Raw genomic sequence first — 26,052 nt, 5'->3', positions numbered from 1 at the left:
TACTGGAACAGGTTGCCCAGAGAGGTGGTGGATGCCCAGTCCCTGGAAACATTCAAGGCCAGGTTGGACGGGGCTCTGAGCAACCTGATCTGGTTGGAGATGTCCCTGCTCCTTGCAGGGGGGTTGGACTGGATGGCCTTTAAAGGTCCCTTCCAACTCTAGCAATTCTGTGATTCTATGAAATGAAGATAAGGACTGGCACATTTTATTTTACTCTACATGAGAAATGTTAGATATGTTTTACTGGATACAATACCTAAAGTAGAAATGGAAATAGAGAAATAGAGCCTCTGACCCCAGAAAGTAAAAAGGTTGGGTAAATTATTACCCTCGTCTGTGTTCCCAAAATAGAGTTGAGTGAAACATTCCAAGTTCTTAAAATATATTACCCTTTTTATCCCAAAACTCTAATCTTCACCAAGGGGCTACTTGAGGTACCTGAAATCAATAGCAGTACCACCGACTGACTGATTTTGGTTTCCCTTTAAGAACTGCTAAAATAAAGAACTTGGATATCATTGGAGTCTGAAACAAAAAATACCCTTTATATCATGGTTTCTGCTTCAGGATTTGGGTTGTCAGCCACAAACCGCACACTATGGCCCTTGCCCAGCCTATGGCTGATGAGCAACTGGACAGCAAGAGGCAACTTTTGGATGCTTCAGCTTGCTCTCTGTTGCTGCTGCTACTTCTTTGCAGAGCAACCATATCTCCAGTCTGTGTCCATACTGGTGTTTTGGTTGGGTCAGGAGTGTAATTTTTTGAATCTGATTTCCTGATCCTGCTGACTTGTCCTGCTTGTGTCTAGCAGGCTGTCTGTGGATTCCTTGCAGAGAAAAGGGAACAGATGGCAGAGCACATCTCATGCATTTCCACCCCTTGGAGCTCTTTTATCCATGGGACTAGACTACAGCTAGTCCTAAATCCTCAAAATGTGCAGGTCCTCAGCATCAGCTGTTTTGCTACACTGACTACTGATGTAGAAATAGCCTTCCGGTCTAATCTTCACATCTGGTTGAAGTTATTTGTACGTGCAGATGTCTAAGGTGTCAAACCCTTTCTTACTCAGCAAATATTTAAATACGGACTTAAGCATAAGCCTCTACTTTAAATGGATGTATTTGGGTTTAGAACTAGACTTCTGGATGTGTTTAAGATTTAGAGCTGGTTATTTAGAGGTTGAAAGTCTCAGGAAGGTTTTTGATGGGTTTTTCAGGAGCAGTGTTGCCACTCATACTGAATTAAAAATGTTTAAACATCCTTTAAAACGTGGTCCTTGAGCCCTGGAAGCTGTCTCTTGCATGACCCTGCAAAGCCCTGGTGATGTAGGAACCTACATGTCATAGGCTTTTTCTAACAGCGGGGCTTCTAAGATATTTAGGAATGGACCGTCAGAAATATTCAATCACCTGAACATTAGTTAAGTGTTTATTATATTCAGGAGCCTTTGAAAAATCCATTACCCGCATCTTCAGCTCCAAGGAGACCTTACAGTCTGACTTTTGTGTTTTGTGGCACTTCACAGAGTTATCAATAAATACCTTAAAAACTTGGGGCTACTGCTAGGGATACTCAAGTACATCAGATACTTTAAAAACCTTTACCCTTACTAGTTTTCACAATTGGGAGCTTATGTTAGAATAATTGGAAGCATAGGGTGGTTTGGGAAGAAATCATTTGTGTGCTGAAGAACACTGTGTAAGCATTACCATTTAACAGATTTGTCCTGCTGTTTTTCAGGTAAAGGTGATGTGTTTGGTGATATCTTTTGGAAGGAAACCAGCCTGGCCCACGCATGTGCCAATGTACGGGCTCTGACCTACTGCGATTTACATATTATTAAACGAGAAGCCTTGCTTAAAGTGTTGGATTTTTACACTGCTTTTGCAAACTCATTCTCAAGGAATCTCACGCTCACCTGCAATTTGAGGAAACGGGTAAGATGACAGCTGTTCTTTTCCCCTTTCTCTCAACAAGAGATTGCATGCTCTTGCAGACTGTTTGCAGTGTATAACAACCTCCAGTTTACTCTTGGTGTTTTGAGGTCATTGCAGAGTAACTGGCCTTTCAATAAATGTTGTCACTGTTTGATAATGATGGCTCAATACAAATTTCCCGTAGATTTGCAGCTCTGAGAAGCAGCCCTAGCAGGGTGGCATATGAATTACATCTCTTTTCCTTTTCTTCACAGTTGCTGGTTTTTGTCTTTTTTCCCCATTGCATAATGTAGAAAATTATATTTTATAGTCTGACAGAATCCAGTTTCCTCAGAGGTAAGGTTTAGTTTCTCACTTACTAAGATATAGGTCAGAGGATACCCTGATGTATCTGCATCTTAGTTGGCATAGACCAACTAAGAGAAATTTATTGATGTTAAATTAAAAAAAAAATGTGCTCAGCAAAAGTATTGTATTAATACCTGGTTCTCTTACTTGCGTGGTTTAGAATTTTAATATGGCAAGGTTAATAAAGCTTGGTAGCGATTTTACATTCACAGCTCACTTCTTAAACCGTCCTGTTCATTTTATAATCAATCAGCAATGCTCACTATCCATTAGTCCTTTCAAAGAACACTCCATCTAAAAATTAATTAGCTATACGGACGTATCTTGAAAACAGGTTAAGGGATTCTTTAATTTGCATTGCGGCTGCAAAATTTAGTCTTTATGATTTTTTTTTAAGATTGATGAGGGTTATATAAGTTTCATTTGCATAGAGAAATCTCATAACAATGATTTATAGATTATTGAGCATTAACTGTGATCCTCTAGCTGCTGAAACACATTTTTTCTGCAGCTGTACTTTGGGCATCTAACCTGATAATGTACCAAGGCTACCTCAGTATTTCACAAGACAATTTCATTTCAGCCTTTCAGTAACAGGAGTACAACACAACTAGAATTTTACTTTTGAGTCTGCTTTCTCTGTAGCCACTGGAGCGTCTTTCAAAGGAGGTTTAATTTTTAGTGCGTTCCTTGTGCTCACTGATATACCAAATATGGCACAAAATACCCATGGCAAAAAGCAGATGTCTGTGCTGGAGCCTGAAAAAGCTGAATTATAATCAGGTTTGGTTCCAGCTTGTCAGCTTACCTCTGACTTGAAGGTTGTTAACTCTGCTTCAGACCTGAAGAAGGGCTTTGGGGCTTTAAAGCTGGTTTGGGGTTTCTAGCTTATTGCTTCTCTGTTGATGCGATATCCTCCAAGCCTTGACTTCAGCATCCTTCCCTTACCATCTCACCTACCTGTGACGTGCCACCAGCCACAGTCCTGCAATGACAGTCTGCTCAGGTGTTGCTGATGGTGATTTCATGGGACAAGATAATGCCACATACATTGTGCCAAAATGTATTCTTTCCTTCTTAAAACTCTGAACCTGTCACTTCAGCTAGCTTCCTCAGACTCCCCTTCTGCCATTAGCTGTGACAAGGCTGTGTACAGCAAAACCACGTACATATCTTTTCCTGAGAGGGCAATGTGCTGTAGTCCAAAGATGCAACTGGGGAATAGCCTCCTGGCTGGGTTTTCATGGATTTTCTTCTCACCCATGCACCTTTTTTAAGGAAAATTGGTTCCCCTGCAAGGATAGAGAGCCACCCAGGTGGCAGTTGTGGAGCTCAGGTCCTCGGTACAGATGCCTGCTCTCTGGCTCAGTCTTAGGTACATGGACTTTAACCATGGGGGCAGTGACTCAAAACAAGAAGGAACAGCACTTCTAAAGAAATGTTAGATCTTGTAGAAAGAAAGGAAATGTTGTTTGGGGCCATGTGTGGGCGTTACATGAGAGTGGATGGAGAGTCAAAGAAAGATTATGCAGGAGGGAGTTAATGTCAATAAAGTTGGGTGACTATGTCCAAGCTAGTCGCTGGTCACTTTTGTAGCCCATGAGGAGTGGTTCCTCCAGAAGGCAAGCGTCTGGTCCCTCTTCAGTGCCCAGTCTGGGATGGGAAAACCATCCCCTTTCTGTTGACTTTTGAGAGAGTTCATGATCACTAACTTTGGAATACCTAGGGTAGGTACATCAGATGAACTTCACTTGTGATGTCTCCTACAGTTTTACTCAAGAATTATTTTGGGAGGACTCTTACTTCTAGTATTTCAGTAAGATGTGCTGAGCCAGAGCCTGCTTTGCAGAAATTCTGTGTATTGGTCCTAGACACAAAATAGATCATGCTAGTTTCAACACCAGGGACACAATCTAAGTCCTGTTACATAAAGTTATTCAGGGGATTGTTTCAAACCTCATCTCCGCTGAAAGTACATGTGATTCCCTGTTGGGCACAGAAGTGTTTGACGGTGAGTTCATCTTTTAGAAAAAAACAGTGGCATCCAGGACAGTTTCATCAGGCGAAGAGAAAGCAGTTGTTCGGGCAATGAGACCAGGCTGACAAAGCTGCGCTGTACTGCAGCGGTTTGTACTGGAGTCATGTAATCTAAATGGAAAGAAAATCATTGTCTCCTTTAATTGATTTCAATAGAAATACACTTAGCACTTTTTCTACGTAGTCATCACTTGTAAGGTTTGACATTTAATTATAGCAAAAATACACTCCTTGTGCTTCTGTGCTTGAGAAAATGGCCATTCTCATTGTCAAAAATATATAGACAGAATTGTTCTTTTATCGGGTCGGCTCTTCGAAATACACATACATGTATGTGGGTGCACAGACACACATGTATTTGTGTTGCGTTGTCCCTCAACAAGCACTTAGATGTAGTCCATAGGCTGCAAAACAATTTAGATGTTCAAAAGGCTAATAAATTAATAATAGTACTGAGCACAAAAGGTTAGTTCCAGATGACAGGGAAGAGAAAGTCACGCTGAAGTCGGAAAATAACGTTTTCTCACTCCCAAATAACATTTAGAGGCCTGGCATGTCAAATGACCTACTTAAGGCATCTGCTCAGCATGCTATTATTGACTCTGGATTTTCGTTTTCTTTTTTGTGTGTTGGGTAGCCCAGCCATTACACTGCATTTGTGAGCCCATAAAGTGAGCACGCCTGCTAGCTTTTCAACCTGCAGCCATCTCTCCTGCCCAGGGTGGTGAGGTGACTTTTAATTCGTAATCGCAAAGTATTGCAGCATATCGTGTTCCGTGCTCTGAAATCTTTATGGTACATCTAACATCACTGATGCACACTCCAAGGCAAAACCAGGACTTTGAACTTTTTTTCCGAACAGGGAAAAATAATTAATCTGGAAAGATATTCTTTAAAATCACAATAAGATTACATTGCTGCCTCTGAGGACTGAAAGTTATAAAGCAGTGTTTAGGATGAGTCTTCAAAGAGTTAATTACTGCCTTCTGATGTTGGAAGAGAATATTAATAATGTCTGATTCATTAAGTGCCTTTCAAGATTTCACACAGCTGGAGGAGAGCCTCTCTACAAGCTTGAGCCATGGAGCTTGGCCTGAGGAGGGGAGCCAAGACAGATTTCTAGGAGGCTCAAACATGTATAAATAAATGTTCCTTTTATTGATGGGCAAAATTCAGGAAGGAAGGCCTGCATCAAGATACAGAAAACAAGTTCCCACAGAAAACAAGTGTTCAGCTGAAACATTTTTAAAGGTTTTTTTTTTTCCTTTTTTCATCCTTGCTTCCATTTGCACCAGCTAATGCATCACCTCCACCTAACTGCCAGACCATCATAGTCTGTGCAAGTGCAGGAAAAAATCAAACTGAATTGTCCATATAGTACCTCTGGACCTCTGGTGCATTTGCTCCTGGAAGGTGTGCTGGAGAAAGAGCCACAGAGATGCAAGGAGAAATCAGTGCCTTTTGGGCAGTGAAATGCCATACGGAGAGGCTCCATTCTTTTCCCTGTGACACTCTTAAAGCCAGGAACAACACTGTGAGTGACTGATGTTATCTAATTCCTCCAGCACACTGAATCTCTGGGGCTTTTTAGTGGGTGAGGCCATCAGGCTCTCTTAACACACGTCATGTTTTTCTTTCTATTTCAAATTAGAATAATTTCTTTTAAAATTGGTTTTCTGTTTCTGCTTGAGGTTTTAATGAATCACACGTGGTTCTTGACTGAATCAGTTGTCATTTCTGTGTCACATAGTTTTTAGAAAAGCTTTATTTTAATTTGAATTCTGTGTTCATGTCTGCTAAAAGTGAAGGTTGCACCAAGGTTCATTCAAGATCTCCATTCTTTTTCATTTTTAAGACTCCAGCTCATGTGCTATGTTAGCGAGTGTCCTGATGCAGAAGCAATGTCAGAGGCAGAAAGCATTACTCCTGAAGGTTGTACATGTTCTGGTGAACCTGAGGACTTTCACAGCTTTTGAAGTCGGAGAGCCATTCACAGTTATGGCAGCTTAATTCAGAGCTGTTTGCTCTTTGCCAGCTGGTGCTCACACTCAGTCCTGATTAGCTGTGGGGAGTGACTTACATACAAAGGGATCAGAGCATCGTCCTTGGGTAACTCTGGCAAACAGAAAGCTGTGGGGTAGCTTTGGAGCAGGATGTGCTGAGCACCTCTTCTGCCCTGTGATCCGTCTGCACTGGCAAGTCTGTCATCCATTTTCAGCTTTTTTCAGCCTGTTATTGGGAACTTTCTCCATGTGGGACAGCGAGGATGGGAAAATCTATCTGGGAAAAACAAGTTTTTCCATCATTATTAATGAAGAGAAGCAGGAGGGTAAAGCACGCTGCTTAGGGAGCTACTGTGACTAACAATGTACGTCAGCCAATGGGGGCTTCAGTGGGGTCCTGGACTTCTGTTCTGTGTCTGCCCCCAGGCTGGTATGCAATCCTCATCCATCTCTGACTCCTGGTACATTCCTTTTGCATGTGTAGCTTATTCCTCTGCTGGTTTGAGCCAGTGGCAAGGGTCCCAGGGAGTGCAGGATCAAGCCTCTGGAAGGGCAGATCCAACAGATCAATTTCTATTACAGCTTACATGGCCGGCAGGCTTTTGGCATGACTTGACTCAGAGTTTGTTTGTAACTCAATGGCTTGCTCAAGCCTATTGAAAATTAATTTGCTCAGTTTCTTGATAGCAACATGTATGACATTTTTTCTTTTCCCTGTCTATATCTTTTCAGGGGCTCAGAGCATCTGCAGGCTAATACATCCTGCCGCTTGCTGACGCTAGCCAAGGCAAGGGGGCATAGAGGGGTTCCCCAGCCAGGCATGATAACACCCCTCTTCACTTCTCCAGGGCAAAACACAGAGTGATGTTAGTCACAGCCCGTGGCTGTGCTGCCCATGACATTGTGTTTGGGTGTTTACAGCTCTTGCTTCGTTGCTGCAGTAACAGGCAACTCTCTTGTGACCGTGGCAGAGGACACTCTTTTCAGCTGTATAAGCTGAAAGTCTCACCTCTTACTTTTCCTCCTCACTCTCTCCTCACCTGTAACTCCAACGAAAATAATGCACTTTATTCCTTTTTTCCTTGTTTTTTTTTTTTTTAAGCAATAATGTCAGTTTAGTTTGTGCATAAAGGGGATGTTTACCATCTCATGCTCTGCCTGTGGAGCTCACAGACTAGCCTTGCCTTTAATTTCACCAAATTCCTTTCTCCATCTCCATGTCAGAAAGGAAAGATTGTTTTACCTTGTCTCAGGATGCTCCTGCCCTTCCCTGTCCCTCTCTGGTCTTTAGTTGTCTGCCTTTTTTTCTTCTTCTATATCAACATGTTGTCCCAGGAATTGGAGTCCTATAGCTATAGTTTAGCTATAGTGACAGTTTAGCATTATTACAGAGCATGTAAGTTAAACCCTCAAAAATCAATTTGGTTTTATTTTGTTCACATCATAGCAGACTCTGTAGCTTCCGTTATGCTTGAAGAAGCTTTCACTTAAGACAATTAAAAAAAAAAAAAAAGTTTGGTCTCATTGCATTTACAGCTAGCTCCAGATGTGTTAATATGAAGGACTGTTTCACTGATTTAGACCTAGTACCACCTCTAATGCTGTCTAGACTTGTGTATTGAATGTGCTTTGGACAGAAGAGCCCACTTCAAACATTCAAACAACGTGACCTCATCCAAACTGCCAACTGACAGTGGTCCTGGACTGGTCCATGCCCGGGAATTTCTTGAGAAACTGGTAATGGGTCTGGGCCAAACCGATGTGAAGAATTTATCAGTATGGAGAATGGAGTAATGCCTTGTGTATTTGTAGCTGTGTGGTTAGAGGTAGCCCAGCACAGTCCATGCTACACCTTCTACCATTGAGAGACCTATGTGATTCCTTCTGAGTGAGGATTACAGATCTGGGGCTAGAGTTTTTTCTGCAGCTCTTCCCTCCCATCTCCTGCTCCCTTGAGCAATTCCTTGTGTCTTTGCTCCTCTTCAGGGACGTGGGGATTTCAGTTTAAGGCAGTTAAAGCAAGGAAGTTCGTCCTCGGAGGACCGTGCATGACTTCGCTAGGTAGAAGAGCAGCTAAAAACTCAAAGAGAAAGCTGCGGCAGCATTAACTTCACCCCTCTGTGCCTCTCTGCCAGACGGCATGGGACAGCTGCCTGAGCAGAGTGATTGCTTTGCTTTCTCACGTCTTTTTTTTTTTTTTTTTTTTTTTTTGTAACTATGAGTCTGACTCTTTTCTGCATGCCTCACTCCCATCCCTCTCCTTTTTGCCACTTCATCATCTCCCTTACAGTGGTTTCTTCTGGGCACCCTTCAGGTCATGCAGACCATGGGAAATCGGGGGTACAGGAGCAGTTGCAGCTCTGAACCCCTCCCCTGGAGGCAGTAGTTTTCTCTCCTTTGGCAAGCACATGTACTGTGACTGCATTTGTGCATGGGTGCAGAAGTGAGTGGTAAACCTGAAATCTTTTGAATATGTCCAGAGGAGGGGAACAAAGCTGGTGAAAGGGCTGGAAGGAATGTCCTGTGAGGAGCAGCTAAGGACTTTGGGGTTGTCTAGTCTGGAGAGGACAACGTGGCTGAGGAGCCACCTCATTGCTCTCTGCAGCTTCCTGAGGAGGGGAGGTGGAGAGGGAGGTGCTGATCTCTCCTCCCTGGTATCCAGTGATAGGACACGTGGGAATAGTTCAAAGCAGTGCCATGGGAGGTTTAGACTGAACATTAGGAAGCATTTCTTTACCAAGAAAAGTCATCAAACACTGGAACAGGCTTCCTAGAGAGGTGGTCAATGCCTCAAGCCTGTTAGTGTTTAAGAGGCAATGGACAATGCCCTTAACAACATGCTTGAGCTTTTGGTCAGCTCTGAAGTAGTCAGGCAGTTGGACTAGATGATCACTGTAGGTCCCTTCCAAGTGAAATTTCTCCCTCTCCCTTTCCCTCTTCCTCTCTTCTTTTCCTCATGGACTTGGGTATCTTAGTGAGTGTTTAACTCCTTACCTGAAAAACAGGGCACTGTGTATCCCCGGGGTCTTTGGGGGGCCTGGGGTACTATGGATTCATGGCACAGTCTAGTTTAATACTTTTTGCCTTTAGGCTGCAGGTGGATACGGGGATTAGGCAATGCACTATCATCTTTAGTAGTGTTTCAGAGCCACATTAATCCCACAGGGTACCAGCAGGCCCCTATTCTATTCTGGATATAATCTCTAAATTAAACACCTTCCTCAGACATCCTGACCATGCTTCTGTAGGAGCAGGACACAAAGCATCTGTTAAAAGTAGAACTGAGCTCAGTTTTGATAATCCTTTGGCATTACAGAGGTAGACTTATTTTTTCCTGGATGTGCAGCTTCCCTGCCTTAATTTAAATCAAAAGGACATTTGATCTTGTTTGTTTTACTGCTATTTTTTTTTGTTGAGAAATGCAGGGCAATTTGGCATACTTTTCATTCAAGAATCTTTGAACAGCGTGGTATGGCTGCAGAAAAAAATCGTGTGCTGATCTGCTGCTTTCTGTGAGCAGCGCTCAGCAGCTGTTATAAAAGGCACTCTGCTGATTTACCCCAGTGAAAGAAATGAGCATCTCTTCTTCAGGCAGGCAGCGCAAACTGAGTGATTTATTTGTGTGTGGAAAGATCATTAAACAGGAAATGTCAGGGATGGGCAGCGTCCCTAGGAAACAGAAATGTAAACTGGCTAAGTTAGAGTGGAGATCCAGATTCGCAATGATTTGCTATTGGCTTTTGGTGAATTAATACCATTTTCTTGTTTAGAAAGCTGTCATAATTAAGACACTCTCCTTAGTTGACTCAGAAAACCTTCTGCAGGCTGTCTGCTGATATCGATTCAGGGCAGTGTTGCTTGCACAGGACTGGAATGGTGATAAAAAAAATAAATCAAAGGTTACTATTTTTGGTCTTGTAAATATTAAAAAATACACATTTTGTGTTCACCTCCCCTCATTGATTAAAGTTGATGCTTTTAATCTCTCCCAGCTGCTAGGGAAGGAGAGGGAATGTGCGTGGTGCAATGGGAAGCAACATTGCCATTTTTGATTGCCAGTTAAGAAGGTTTTTATCGTCAGCCCCGCCCTGTATTTTGAACATAGGCACCGGCAACTCAGCGAGCAGCAGACCTGAGCAGATTGCCATCCTTGTCCCTGCAGTTCCCTCCTGGACTGTTTCTTTGCCAGGCATGCCTCTGTGGCAGGCTCTCTTTTGGGCAGGTGTCCTAACAAAGCCCATCTCCCCATAGCTTTGTGTGACTGCTCTGGTGCCTAGTAAGCCATGGGAGCATTACAAACGCATTTGTGTTACCACTGAGAGTAGCCAATTTATTTTGCGATGCCCTCAGCGTGCCTGGGAGCTACCGCTGCTGCAGGTGGTTCCCTGCTTGCTGTCCACCTCCCATACGTAGAACTGTGTCTAACGCTGAGGCCACCGGCATCATGGCAGGTAAGATTTGCACAGAAAGTGGGGAAAGAGGTCTGTTGAGTTATCGCACACCCCGACAAACAATTAGGCCAGAACAATGGATTTCTTCTTGCATGGGCTGCTGAGCCTAATTACTGTGTAGATCTACAACTTTTCCAACACAATAATCTCAAAAAAGGGGGAAATGTTGCAAAACTGAGATGATTAATTCCAAGTGCTCTGGTTGCTCCTGTTGTTGCTTCCTGGAGGTAAGCACCAGATGTTTTAGTAACGCAGCACAGCATGACTTGCAGGTATAAAAATGAGTTTCTGCATCAGACTTCTCATTCCCCAAACCTTACTTCTGCAAGACTGGGAGTGCTGTTGCGATGCACCCAAAGCCATGGCTGGGGAAAGAGAACTTCTGCCTGTTGAGATAATATAAATGGATTCCCATAGGAGTAGACAGAGCTTTAGCATTTACCCAAGTGGGAGTTTTCTGGCTCTGCCCAAAGTGGGATCCACTTTGACCAACCTAGAAATGGTCAGTAACAATGTCACCGCTGGTTTACACTGGAGAGAGAGCACTGATTTTATTATTGCCTCCTCTTCTCTGGACTGGTTTTTGCCTTGACTTGCACAAAAAGTCTCTGCACCAGTTACATACTGTAAGCCTGTGAAATGCTATATAAAACTCCCTGTGTAAGATCTTTCTTTTCTGTGCAAGTATAAATCCATCCATCTACTGTTTTGCAGCAGATGCGTCACAGATGCAATACTACCCAAACATGCTGGTTCAGCATGGTAGTCATTGCAGCTGTGCAAATCCTAGCTTTACCTTGCTTTGGATGCTATTTTTGGGCTGCTTTCTACAGCAAAGAAACAGTGCAGGTAGGAAAGTATTAAATTGTACACAAAGTGCAAGAAAAACTTTGTGAGGAAGCTAGCATGAATCCCACTAGTTTCAGTTAAAAATAAAACCCAGCCAGTCACTTCCAACTTAATGATGGCTGATTGACTGCCTTTTTTAATTGCCAGCCAGTTGCTGTGATTAGCAAGCTGCTTCAGTTTAGGTCCCATGCAAAGGAAGTCTGGAGGAGCAATTTTGAGAGTAGTTGATTTACATCTACGCCAGAGGTGGGCATAGCTGTAGGGAGGGACAAGGGGATTCTGCGAAGCACCTGAAATAAACTTGAGTCCCCTGTTGTTGCACTTCTGAGCAACTTGCTGAAAGGCAAAGATCTTCCTTGTGTTTAGGAAGGGTTATATATTATTAATCCATGTTTTTTCCTCATCTTTTTACTCCTCAGTTTTCACAGCCCTTAATCTTAATTTGTTTCCCTTCCTAAAGATAACAGAAACATAATACAGTTTTCAGATATGAGTTACTGTTAAAAAGGGAGCATAGTGTCCTCATTCTCTTAACTCCATTAATTAAACTTTGCGCTCCCTTAAAAATGTGGAAATGGAGACCTAAGCAACCAGCAGATGACAGAAGCAAAGAACAGCCATTTCTGAGCAGGATATCTCTGATGGTCAGCTGAAATGTAGCATTTTTATTAAGATTAGCTTTGCTTTTCCATTCATGCCCATCACTTGCCGCTCAGTGCATTGACATCCAGTTTTTCTTCTCCATCCCCCTGAACTTACAGAGCATCCTGGCATCTCAGCACTTAATTTCTCTGTCTAGCCTCACTTTTTTTCACCGATTCTGCCTTCCTTGACTACCTGCCATTGTAATGAATTTCCATCTCTATCATGTATCTAAGGCAAATCAATTTTAAATGGCACAGTTGTTGGTAGTTCAGAGCAGCTGAATTATGAATGACTCCCATCCTTCTTCCAGGCTGTATTAGCCTTCCTGCCAAAGGAGACTCCAGTAGAAATGTAAATGGATGAACTGAATCATGCGTGTTTTTCATTGTCCCTGTTTCCATTTGTTAAAGGACTTACCCAATAACTGTAAGATGTTCTATAAAAGTACATGAATAATAATTTACAAGCTCAACACAACCATGCATTAATATACCAAAAGATGCCTGACTGATCCACGTGAACCATCAGCTGTAACTTAAAGCATTTGTCAGAAAATTTGAACCAAGGCACTGTTTGCCCTGTGGTCCATCAATGACATGTCCCATGAAGAGCTTTCTCCCAGACCAGTTGTGCTCAAATTCACTCCAGCGTGTCAGAGAGCTGCTGCTAGAGTAGATGAGGACTCTGCTGGGACAGAGACTGGCCTTGCAAAATCCCCAACAGCCTTCTTTAACCTTGCTAGCCTTGTGGTCAGATGCTCTTGCTCCATGGATTAGCCCTGCCCTGTAAATGGAACATCTGGCACAGCTACACGTCTGTAGGCATCCTCTGTCTTCTAAGGTAGGTGCCAGGCTCCACTGAGAAGAGTCAACCTCCTAAAAGTGCCTGGACAAGGTCTTCCTGGAAGAAGGTGTCTGAAGAACTGGTGTCTCATGTGTGAGCCTTAGGGCTAGCTGGATTTCTCAGACACACACACAAAAAAATAAATAATCAAACCAGAGAAAAAACAGAGAGGTTGCTTTAGCCAAAGACTCAGAGGTCAGAAGGACCACTGGGTAGGGAATGTAACATCTGAGATGAAAAGGTAAGAGACAGAGGTAGAGATCTGTACTTCTGTCTGGTGTCTCTCTGCACCCTTGCAGCAGCATTTACCCTGTACCAGCTGGTGTTTTGTTAATTGTGCGTGCACAGGGAATGCTGGAAAGGATACAAACAGTGTGTAAACAAGGTGCAGCATAGTCACAAATGGGAAAATACAGAATCATCAATACTATCGATTGCAAAGACCTGTTATGTGTGCAGGTACAGGGTTTTCTTACTAGCCCCAGACAGAGAGACGGGCCAAATCAGCTGGATTGACTCCAGTTTTACATGAGGAGGTCGTTTCTGATCACTTTTAAAGCCAGATTTGCCAAAGTATACAATACTGAGGATTACAAACTAATTTGTTTGGGTCTGGAGCAATGAGATAAGCTAAGGCTGCGAAAACAGCAGGCTCAGCCCCTAAGGAACATCCTGTGTCGGTGCTTTAATTCATGGATAGGAATGTAAAACAGTGCTGATGAGCTTTATAGAGATACGCATCTAGCAAAGAGGTGATGACTGTGATTAGGTATTAGGGAAGATCAGTAAGAATCACATGAAAAAAAATTGAAGGACCTTTTCCCCAAGAACAGACTAAATGCCAGGACACAATAGAATGATACCCACAGCTAGGATATAGCCAGATCACTAAAATCCTCCTCAGCAGAGCCTTAGCTTATTGCCATGAAAGCCCGGGGATTGATTTAATGCAATCGGCGTGTAAATAGGAAGGAAATGGCTCTTCACCACACCATCTGTTTAACCTATCCCCATAACCTCACTAGTTAACTCTTGTGCTGTCTCTTCCTCTTGCTGATACCCTTCAGAAATAAACACAAAGCTCTACAGAGTCACCACTTGCCAAGTTCCTCAGTCACTTTTTCTGAGGTTAGAGAAAACATCTAATGGTCCCTTTGGGAACAGGCAGAGCACTTCGTCCTCCCTGGGTGTTTGTCACGTAGGCACCCCACTGGTTTTGCCCTGTGTGAGGCTCTGATGCGACGATCATTAGCAACTTCATTTCTGCAGAGATAACCTTCAGGGAACAGCATGCTTCTCTTTGTGGTGAAGTTTCACATGGCTGATGCAGCATTTCCATGCTGTCATAGGAAGCTCACTAGTTAGAGGATAACTCTCCTCCAGGCTCTTCTGGCTGTGGGTGATTTTCCTTGACTTTCTGCCCTAGAAGGGAAGCATTCTCCACTGGTGCAGATTCAGGTACGAGGAAACATTAACAGCATCATTGAAATGAAGGCTTTGCTCTCTAAAAATTTTTCATTTGATTATGCCATAAATAGAAGGCCCCTGTTCTTTTGACAATTACAGATGCCTCTGAAAAACTGTAATTCCTTCAATCTCTTGAGCTAAAGGACCCTCAGTGGCAGCTCTACACCAACCACTTTTGGCTAAAGGGAGGTGCTTAGGTGAAAGTAGTACATCCTCATCATAGTGTATTTCTTCATGACTGGGTACTCTTCCATGTTTGCATGCTTATGTCTTGGGTCTTTTTTTGTCCTCAAAGGATTCCTCCCCACTGAAGCACTGTCTGTGATCTTATTGAAGTCAATTACAGTGTGTTTCAACAACCAGCACTCCTTACTCACACGTTGCCAACTGAGAGCTCTCAACTGGTAAAAATTTAGCTCTCACTGGGTCAGCTGTTTCACTTGAAGAATCCCAGAATACTTGTTAGGGTTATTTCACAGAGCTTTCTATAGTTAAATGAGGTAGATATTAAAAGGTTAAATAACCTTTTGGTCTTTTTGCCTGTTAAATTGGGATTCCCCAATGACTTGCCTGAATTATTTTGTGTCTGTTATGCAGTGGGCTGTCTCCCTGTCTTTCAGTCAGTGAATGATCTGCCAGAGATGTTCATCTTTTCCGAGTCTTGATTTCAATTTAAAAGAATTTTCAGGTCACACTGCCAGTGTATTTCATTCTGGCATCTCTGAGCTGAGAAGCAAAGATGTGAGTTGCTGAATTGCCCCAGCTCATTCTCCCTTGCAGCATCCCTGTGGCTTTGTTTGCCAGACATCCCATGAGAAGGGTAGGCACAGGGATATGTCCAGTGGTCATTTGAGCTTGAGTTTCATCCAAAAGATTTGTAGAAAGGGAGTGAGCACTGGAAGCACTTACCTGGGTTTGGTCCAGGCAGGTTCAGTCTTCTCTGGCATGGCAATAGGCTGTATTTATGGGCCAAGAAGGAAAAGAGGTAACTCCAAGGTAATTTTGGCATAGCTGGTTGGCTGGTTGGGCTTGAAAGTGGCAGAGCCAGATTAGAGCACATCTGAACTGAGCCTGATTAATCCTGCCATTCTCCAAGGGGACACTACTATGCTGCAACAGGACTCAGTGTCCTTCTTTGTGCTGTGGCGTAGACATGCCCTTGCTTTCAGCCCCACAGGCATTTAAAAGATCAGGTCCTTGACTGGGCTCTAGAAGCAAACAGGAAACAAGCAAATGACTGTCTAGTCACCAGCCTAAATCTGCTCCACTCAGTAATACTACCGTGTTTTTGAAATTGCTTGAATCTGGAGTCAGTGCCCCTTCCAACCAAACTAGTCTCCACTATGAGACCTCATTCAGGTGAGAAATGCCTGACAGGGACAGAGCAGCACATTTTACCTCTGCGTTTTGTGGTATGGAAAGATACAACAAGGTTTGGTGCCTTGTCTCTTCACGGTACAGAGGTTGCCCATTGTCCCTTTTGTTTGGGTCTGTTGTTCATATATTCTGCCCTTTAAATTATTTCTTCATTTCTGACTCATCACTTCCAAATGAAACCGATGATGTTCTACATCGCATGGCACTGGAAGTCCATTGTTTTAATTGACGCTTCTGCTATAAAAGCTTTTCAATAAATTAACAAAACCTTGAAAATGTTGAAGCGAATAAACAGTAGCTGGTAGCACGCTCCATATAAAACAAATTTCTGAAAGCCAGGTAGAATGTCCTCAATGTCAGAAACAAGGCTGATAGCAAGAGTTGTTATCTTTTGTTAGACCAGTTGATACAGCTGGAAAAAAATCAACAAGCTTTCAGTTACAAAACACTTATTCAGGTCTGAAGACTTCAGATTAAATTTCAGGCACTTAATAGTCTGTTACAGTGATATTTAAAGAAAAAAGAAAACCTATAATGATTCCAATTAATTTAAATTTATACTTAAAGTAGAGAGGAGAGAATAGTTCAGTTTGGGAACGATTTGCAATTCTTTTGCTGATGTGTTGCGTTGTAAGTGGAGTCTCTGTTAGGCATTTATTGAGACCGTTTGGTCTTCAGGCAGAAACCTATAAGAGGCAAAAACACAGAGAACAAAACACAAATTCTGCAAATCCTCTGGGCTCGTGTTATGTGTGGCTTTGTGCTAGGGATATGCAGGAATACTATGTCTGTTGCAAGTCGGGCTGGCCAGAAGTCAAACGTGACGATTTTAATGTGTTTCATTGCAATGACAGCGAGACCTTCTGAAAATTTTCACTACTAGATAGAATTAGTGCTGCCCACCTCCCCACCCCTCTTCCAGCACAAACCTGAGGAGCAGTAAAGTTGTCCTGGACTAGATTTAATTTCAGTAATTAACTGCAGTTACTGTTGAGCCCTTCCAACTATTTCAAATCCAGAACTGTATTTCCTTGACTCCGCAGCAGTGAAAAGAAAGTCCATTATTATATTAACAATTTTATTTTACTTTAATAAATATCTTTATATTTATATGTTTAATCTTTTTGCAGTATGGCTTTTCCTACCATGGGGGCTCTGGGCTGGAAACCTTTGTTCCATCCCTTGTTCATCCACTAAGCAGCTCAGTGACCCTGGGCAAGTGATACATGTCCTCTCTGTGCACTGGTTTTGGCGTCTGGCAAGAGGCAGGAACATGAATCCTGCTTTCTCCAATACAGGGAAAGAAGAGTGGTAGATTAGTACTGCATATTATTATGGATGATTGATTTTTTTCTTCCAAGTTAAATCAGGCTGAGGAGCAGCTTGAAAAGTCTTCTGTTACTTTTCCCCATCGCAGAGAGCACCGTTTCTGCAGTCTGCAGCAAGCTCAAACCACCCCGCTGTCATCTGGAGACTTTGAGCTATCTTTCCCTGTTTATGCTCAGAATCATATCACTCTTAGGAGATACTGCACTGGGTAAAACAAAGGCTGCTTTCTTTGGGGAGTTTCTTTTTTCTATTCAGCTGTAATAAAATGCACATACTGCAACTCATCTGCACCACAGCAAAGCCTGAATCAATTGACACTGCTGCTTACTGACATTTCATTAGGCCAGTGCCAATTATGGATATTGATCCAATGGCTCATACAAGTTTTCAAGGACCAGGCCTGCCTGATCTAGTTGGAAACTGTCCTATTGAAGGGACAGCTCCCTTCAGCTCCTGAGCTCTAGGGTTCCTAATGGTGATGTGCTGGCAGGATTGGTGGTGGCAACGTGATCTAAGTGCACCACTTGATGGTGTGTGTCACCAACTATTTACGTCCATGTGGAGTACTAATAATCAAGGGATAGTTTTTGTGTGGCGGGTGGAGGCTGTCTTTGCTGAGGATCTCCTCCAGAACCAGTAGAAGACCTTGAGTCTACCAAGCTTGAGTTTTTAGCCTTTTGAAGGGCTTTTCTTTCCCAGTTCTGTAAATTCCACAGTGCTTGTAAGAATCTCAGTTTCCCCTCTTGCAGGAGTTCTGTGCTATACAGAGCAGGAAACATCTGCAAGTTGGAGGGAAAGAAAATCCAGCAAGAGTGTTAGAAATCTGCTCTTCTCTCTGCCTTAGTGTCAGGGAAAGAAGTAGGGGAAATATCTCCCCTGTCCTTTCCTCCCTCTGATAACTCCTTCAGTAAGGAAGGGAAGGGGAAGGATAAGGAGATAAAGAGATGAGTACTTGATACTCTCTATGGCATCTGCACATCTGCAAGAAGGAGTGATTGGTAGAAAGAGGCAGAGAACAGGAGGAACCACTTAATTTGCTCACCTACCAAGTGACCAACCCAGGCTAGACTTATTTACATGGGAGAGTTATGGAGTAAAGAAGGACATGAGTTTAAATCCTGAAGTGCATAAACCTAACCAGTGAGAGGGAACACGGGTCCTCACGAGACACTATTCAGTAATAGTTACACTAGAATAGTTTTCCTAAAATTACTCTCTGCTCAATTTCCCCATGTTTAACCATCTCTGTGTTTGTATACAGAAAACAGATTAGGTCCTGATTCAATAAGTATTTTAGCTCCTCAGTCCAATTTAGTCTTTGTATTGAGTTCAGTGTAAGATTTAGTGTGCTGAAAAGAAATTAGGAGGCTAATGCTGGGTTTCATTGCCCGCAGTTGTGATGCAAGCCCCATAGGAGGGACTGTGTCTCTTTGGAACATGGTCAACAGTTCAGCCTCTTCTGAGGCCACACAGATCAATACTCCTCTCTGAAATGGACTGGCCCTAAACTAGGCCAGCCAGTAATAGACCCTAATTGAAAAATACCATCAATTCATAAATAAAGTAGCCTTTCTGGTTTATTGTTTAAAATAAGTTTTTCTGTATGTGGAAAATGCCTTTTGCTGTCTTTGGTAGTATTGGAGAAATAGGTCTGAATCTTGCTGTTCTGCAGTGTGCTAAGGCATCTGCTGTTTGGTTAAAGCAAAGAAAACAGAAAACAGTGAGGGCAAAGCAAAGAAGTGATCAATTTCAATTCCAGAGTCTTGTTTAAAAAACACGGCAAAGCTCTCCACTTCCAAAGGGGCACAGTGCCGTTCTTCAGCGTCCCTTTCCATGCAGAAATAAAGAGCCCAGCAGGTGTCAGATGTAACAGCTAAGCCTGCAGCAGCAAAAAAAATCCATGCATTGTTTTCCCCTGGAGTAGAAAGAGAAGGAAGTGTCTGTGAGTGCTGAATGTATGGGCAGGAGGTGCTCAGGTCAAGGCGAGTAGAAGAACAGAAGAGCTCCTGGTGCAGGAGACTAAGCTGATCTCAAAAAATGCTCTTCTGATTGGTGTAAATGTGTGCAATTTTGCAAACAGAGTAAGAGACTTTGGCATTTCTTTGGGAAGTCTAACTCCTTAGTCTCGAAGCTCAGTACAAGCTTAGTTAAACTTGGAATCGTACAATCACTCAAGCTGAGTGATTTGACCCATCCTTCCTTGCAAAGTAGATGTCCATGCCACCCTTAATCAAGGTCTGACTGATGTATCAAGGCATCAGTGAAGGCCTTCAAGTAGCATTGTACAACCGTTGTGCGCTGCCCTGGATGCCTCAGTGCAGCAGCGCCTTGGGCCTTTGAGTTGAAATCCTGAGAACACATGTGGGTTTTTTTTAATGAACTGTCTCAGTTTTGGCAATAGGCCAAAACAGCAGCCTCTCTGCTCTCGGGTCCTAGTCTCTGGGTTGTAAATAGTTAGCAGTGATAGTGGGATTTCCAATTAATTGCAGAAAGGAGGTCAGTGTTATTATCCTCTCTTGTGCTGAGAGAGATGGAGACATGAAGAGACAGTGTGATTTGCACAAGGCCTCCCGCTTGGCCAAAGGTCAGGCCAGCAGAATAATCCATCCTTCTGAATCCCGGCCTGGTACTGGATGTGTTGGGCTGTGATGCCCTCAGGATGTGACAAATGTGACTTGGATCTCTGCCTGCTTCTCTTCTCGTTCTTCTCCAAGCCAGATGTGTTTTAAAGTACAGCAAGATGGCTTCAGATCCATACCAAGTATGAAGTAGATGGGGCAAACTCAACCACTCTTGTCTTAATATGCGTGCTTGTTCACAAATGCAGATCAGCCTAATTGACTGCCAGCGTGCACAGATGTCTCTCTGCAAGAGTAGTCGGGTGCCGTGCAAATTGATTGCAAACACAAAATGAAACCAGATGAAAATTTGACCTGCAGTAACTAATTTCTAAAGCACAGAGCAAGCACTGGAAATGTGATGTAAGTTCTGGGCTCTGGGAAATTAGTTATTGGGTTCTCTGGGCTGTTGTTGGGTTCTTCTGAAGGGTCTCTCCCTCCCTACATGTCCTGCTTTTTCTTTAGATGAGCAACTTGAGGGACACAGATCTAATGATGAAAGGATTAAAAGGTCATGATTAAAGGATTAACCCATTTCTTGCACATAAAATGCCATTACATTTCCCTTAAAAGGGCTTTTTCAACATCATGGAAATAATTCTCCTTTCCTTGAAGTGCCATCACTTTGTTACTTGGATTGGAAATCTTCACATCTCTTACAAGTCAGTTCTAGGATTACTTAGGAGGAAACTGCAAGAATACAGTTTCTCCAAAGCAAAAATAAAATGTGCATGGTAGCAAGCTTTTGCTTTTGCTACTGTATCTGTGAAGTCAGGATCAATGGAAATTTGCCAAAAGGCTATTATTTACTGTTTCTTTCAAGCAGCCAGCAGACTAACCTACAAAAATCTTCTTTTCCTCCAAAATCCAGCATGAAAGACTGTTTCGTGAAACATTCCTATCCCAGAGATTAACTAATTGCTCAGCAGTCAGTCATTTTCACTGCACAGCCAAGGACAGCGGTTCCTTTCCCACAGACAGGCAGAGCAACGGTTTAGCACAAAACAGTTCCTGGGACAGGAGGATTAAAGAGAATTTACTGGAGAGCAATTAAAACAGTTGTTAGAGCAATTTGGTTTTGAGGCTGAATTTCACATCAAAGTAAAGCTATCTGCAGAGTGTACAGAGCAGAAGAACAATAAAGCCATCATTTCAGGCCATCTATTCTGCATCCTCAGAGTGCAGATTAATAAAGTGAGCTAAGAGAACATGGAGATTTACAGGAGTAAATTTGGTGAAGCAGCCTAAATGCTGTTTGCATTTGGAAGGAGATGCCCTGGCTTCAGTCTCTGTTTGGCTCTCACTTTCTATGGCTTCGGCTCCCTTCCATTTCTGCCAGGTTTCTTTCTCTACCTTGTAGTCGGTAGAGGGTTTCTGACCATGCTTCCCAGTTGCAGACTCCTGCCAGTGCAGGACACCGTGGTCGGAGGCTGCTTTCATGCATGAGCCATAATGAAAAGTGTAAGACCAGTAAGACCAGTGTTTGCTGGTCTTCCCATCCTAGCTATCTGCTCCTACCTCCTTGCCATGCCTTGATCTAGAAGGTGTAACTCCAAACTCTCATTTGAGGTCAAGAGCTGGAATTGCTGCCATCGCCCTCTGTGCCTTGGAAGGGCAGTAAACCTGCAATCAAACAGATTTTTCAAGGCAGGGAACCAGTCCAGACACAGTGAGTCTTTCCACAGTGCATGGCAGCAGCTTCTTGCATCCATCCCAAAGGGTCTGCATTAACACTGACTGTTCAGGTTTCTCTGGCTCACTGTGAGGCTCACAGGCTGGACTTTCAGAGGGAGGACAAAAACAGACGGCTTTTGGCTCTTCTGTCAGACTGAACTGCATTTCACAGTTCTGCTAGCCCAGGTCCAGGGTTCCAGTTTCTGCCTAATTACAAAGACAATGCCTCATATGAGATAATTTCCTATGCATTCATTTCTGTCCATTCTTTCAATAGTTTAACTTTTTACATTTAGGCAGATTTTAATTCATATAAATGAAAATGAAGAGTTGTTAACATCTTAAAAATTACTTTAAAAAACCCCTAATATCTGAAAAAATAGGATTTAAAAAAGTTTTTACATAAGTTAAACGTACGTTACTTGTTTAAGTACAAGTATTAATAGAGAATCATGTTCTCTGTCACCTGTCTAGATTTAAAAATCACTTCTGTTTCAGAGCAAGCCTGTTTACCAAAGGTTGCACTAAGAATTTGGGCTTGACAAGGCTGGTTTTCAGAATATTAAAACAGAGAGTCCCCAGATATGCCTTGTTTTGACAAGTGAAGGCTCCAAGAGAGGGTTTGGCCTCAAGGACTGAGAGATGAAGCATCTTAGACTACCTGAGCACATCAAAGCAATGGCCTGGGAAGGGTTTGCTGGCGATGACAGTCCCTAGCAGTGCGTAGTGCCAGCAGTGGGAGAGATCTGAGCAGGATCTGTCCTGTGGCTGCAACATCTGGGAGTGGGATGAAGTTTGCAAGGCAAAAGGGTGGTTGTACAGGAGAAGCTGCAGCCATCCCAGGTGAGCTCCAGTTTTATAGCAGCTGCAGGGAGATCAGCTCAGTTCCCCACCAACCGCTGGAGGGTTTTCCTGTGGAGGGGGTAAGAACAGGGGGGCTTTGCCTGCCCAGTTAGTGGTTCATCTGACTGCTCCATGCAGGCAAAATGTGTGGTTTTTCACAAGCTCTCACTTGGACCTGCCAGTCTGGCGCGGTCTTCCGTGCAGTTGTCGCTTGTCCTCCCTCTGCAGATTTTAAAATAATAGTGTTTATCTGGAAGGACTGGCTGGTCTCTGAGGCTGGGTGGGGAATGCATCCCAGCCGGGAGCTGGCAATACCCCAGCATGCTGGGGGTGGAATAAAAATGAAGGGTATAATACACACATACACACAGAGAAAAGCTTTATGGGAAGGCTTTTTACACAATCTGCACCAAACCCTGACATTTGCACTGCTAGAGGCAGGGGTTTGGATACTTCTTACCCACCGTCACGTGGAGGATGTCTGCATCTAAGCCACATGCAGAGCTCCCTGTACAGACACGTATAGACAAACGGGTGTTGCAGGATACAGCTTGTCTGACCTGCTTTAACATCTAGCTGCAGGTGAAATGACTCACACCCTCCCATTGCCTTTTTCTCTCCCTGGACTGTGCAGGGCTCCTGGAGGATGATTTCAGATGCAGACATCGACTTTGTAGGTGAAGCCTGTTCTGAGTGTCTGTGCTCTGGAAATTGGGTGGATATTGTAGTTTGTTCTTAGGAGCAGGAGAACAGCACACTCATCTGAGCACCACATGGATTGGGTGGGCATCTAAATCCCGGATCTGACATAAATTCTCCTCCCTTATTAGCATGAGAAAAATGGCAATTACTTTTCTACAATGCACTCCGAGATGTGAAAATGAGTAGTATTTTTTTGAAAACATCTTTACAAAAATTTAGTTTATATTGTGCAGCCTAGGCATGAATTAAGCTTTCCTTATTATTTTCTTTTCTATTTGTTGGGGTTTTTTTAGCATTGTTTCCAAAGAAAATGAGATATATGTGATTGCAGTATTTGTCTGATACTGGTTATGTCATCAAAAATTTAAAAATTCATTTGCCAGCTTCAGCTAAGCTTGTGTGAAGGACTTGCCTTGAATCATTTCAGGCCAAGGAGGTAATGGAAGACAGCTCTCCTATTTCCAAAAAAGGACCTGTATAAAAGGATGCCAAGACCAACACACCTTGTGAGGGCCCTGACCCTTTTTATGGGAATTGGACATTCCTGTAGGGAATTGGACCAGATCAAATCCCTCTGGTGGGATCTGAAAGCTGGTGAAGGAGCTGCTCCTTGGGTCTCAGCCAGCTGGGAGCGAGCTGGGAGCCGCCAGCTCTTCAGTGCAGTCCAAGGAAGGTGCATTTGCCTAACACTCTGCTTCCATCGCTGCAGCCAGCTTGGAAAGTTCCCACTTGCTCCATCCACTCATCCCACTCACTCTATCTGCAGTGTTTTCCAGTACAACTGTAAGATGGGTCACTGGCCCTGTTTATTTATTCAAATTTATTAACTTGGATAATTTTGCTGATCTCATTTTCAGTGCTACTGGAGAGGGAAACAGTAAGCAGTTGTCTTCAGGGCCATGATGTTGAATGAAGGTGCCTTCTAGGATGTTCCTGTATTAATTGGGAACAAAAATACAGGGATCTGGACAAAAACATTGGATTGTGAGTAAGCAGATGTGAGGGAGATTTGGCTCCTACAAGACATTCATACAGACAAGATAGTTACCTCTGGAACAAATATTTGAGAGTTGACCACCACGCACATCAGCCTAACCTGTGCATTAATGAGTGTGACCTGTCAGTTACTGATTGCAGCCCCAGTTCAGCCTCATGGCAGGGGTCCTCCTCCTGCTCTACGTGGATGTGGGGACTGAAATGTTGTGTTTGCTTTCTGTTCTGGTTTCTGGTGCTGCAGAAACATGCAATGAGCTGAGTTAAGCCAGTTCTCCCAGGACAAGGTCTCCCCTTGCTGCAGAATTCCAGCAACCCTTGCCCATCAGCCACATTTGTAGGATGCCTCAGCTTGGGCACCGAGTTTTATTAGTTGCTGTGAAAATCTTTATGTTGATGGCCTTGTGTGGCTTTCCATCTCTCTCACTCTGTGCACACCTGCTGTATTTATCACCATGACAACTGTGTGCCCTTTTGCTGTAGAATCATAGAATAGTTTGAGTTGGAAGGGACCTTTAAAGGTCATCTAGTCCAACCCCTCTGCAATGAGCAGGGACATCATAGAATCAGAGAATCATAGAATACGTTTCTGTGAATTTCCATAGTGAGAGGCAAATGCATATTGAATGCCATTGACAACAGCATGGGATGTTCTAGGAATGGTAAGGATGATCTCTGGTCAAATATTTGCCACTTTTATGAACTTACTGTAGTTCTTCAAGACTTTTATCAGTTCTTCAATCCATCCACGTACCTTCCTTGGAGTCACTTATTAAGAAGTCTTTGCAAAGGGAGCAAGGTTGTGGAGGGATGATTTTCACAGTGGTGGTACAAAAAAAAGATAGCACACGAGATGCATTTCAAAGCGTCTGAAAAGGCCACAGCTTTGCTGATTAATTCAGCAGTAGATGGGAGAACCTGTGTGTGTCTCAGCCTTGAGCTGGCTTCGTGACCTCTCATTGCTGCTGCCCACATCTGCACTTAGCTTTGGCTTCAATTATACAAGCTGGCACCTCATGGAAGTTGCTCCAGTAGTAATGTACTCCTTTCCAGTACCTTTGGCAAGGGGCTGAGTTCGCAGTCATGACCAGTTACCTCTTGGTACAAAGAGGAGGGAAAGTAGTTTGGGGTTAAGATCAAATGGAGAGTCTCAGGTTGCTATTGTCTCCTCTGTGCCTGCTTTGTAGGTAACCCAAATACTTCAGTTGCCAGGGCTGGCCATTAGTTAACTCGTACTTAACCTTTGCCAGCTCAGTAATTAACATCACCTTAATTCTCCCTCCTTCCCAAAATAAATACGTTAAGAGCAAGAAAAACAGGAACCTGTTCTCACAAGACAGGATTTGCGTCGCACGGGACAGTCTTTCACAATCCCCTCCATAAAGGAAATGAAGTCCTACACTGAATCTCTGCCACATTAATGAATTTAACACTTGCCATGAGACAGTGATATGGCTCTTCACTCCTTGAGATGTGTGATATACACAGTTAATGCAGTTTCTTCTGATTATCTCCTCTGGGATTTGTGTCTATTCCTGGGACATATGTTTGGACAGACCTATGTGTAACCTCTCTGAAAAGGGTCAGGGACAACTGAAATAGCTCATCCAATTTAAGATTTCAAAATAAACCTCCCAATGTGCTGAGGAATGTCAGATTGCATGAAGTGTTTTTCTGTTCTTATTTATAGAGAAAAATAGCCACTAATAGTTATTAGACATTAATAGAATTAAGTCTCCATGTAAACACATTTAATCCTGTTCTGGTTTAGGTTAAAGCACTGTGGAAGTGGATTAAATCCAACCACATTTAAAAATTCCTAATATGGAAAAATTTGGTAATGAAAAACAACTATTACTGCTAGAGTTCATATCTTGTTTTTCGCCCAGTTCTTTGTCTGTATAGCAGGATCTTCCTTTTCTTTTACTTGTACATA

The 26,052-nt window shown here is 43.1% G+C and overlaps 1 protein-coding gene across 1 annotated transcript in view; it reads left to right on the top strand.

The window, feature by feature from the left end:
* Positions 1-26,052, top strand: part of KCNH5 (potassium voltage-gated channel subfamily H member 5) — a 142,366-nt gene that overhangs the window by 112,484 nt on the left and 3,830 nt on the right. Inside the window, exon 9 of the mRNA XM_010116145.2 lies at positions 1,741-1,937. Coding sequence (XP_010114447.1) covers positions 1,741-1,937 — 197 coding nt within the window. The remainder of the gene's footprint in view (positions 1-1,740; positions 1,938-26,052) is intronic.

This window comes from Chlamydotis macqueenii, chromosome 5, assembly GCF_036417535.1.
Source record: "Chlamydotis macqueenii isolate bChlMac1 chromosome 5, bChlMac1.mat, whole genome shotgun sequence".
Lineage (NCBI taxonomy): Eukaryota > Metazoa > Chordata > Aves > Otidiformes > Otididae > Chlamydotis > Chlamydotis macqueenii.
The sequence above is the reverse complement of the archived record's forward strand: the minus strand, read 5'-3'. Positions and strand labels throughout refer to the sequence as shown.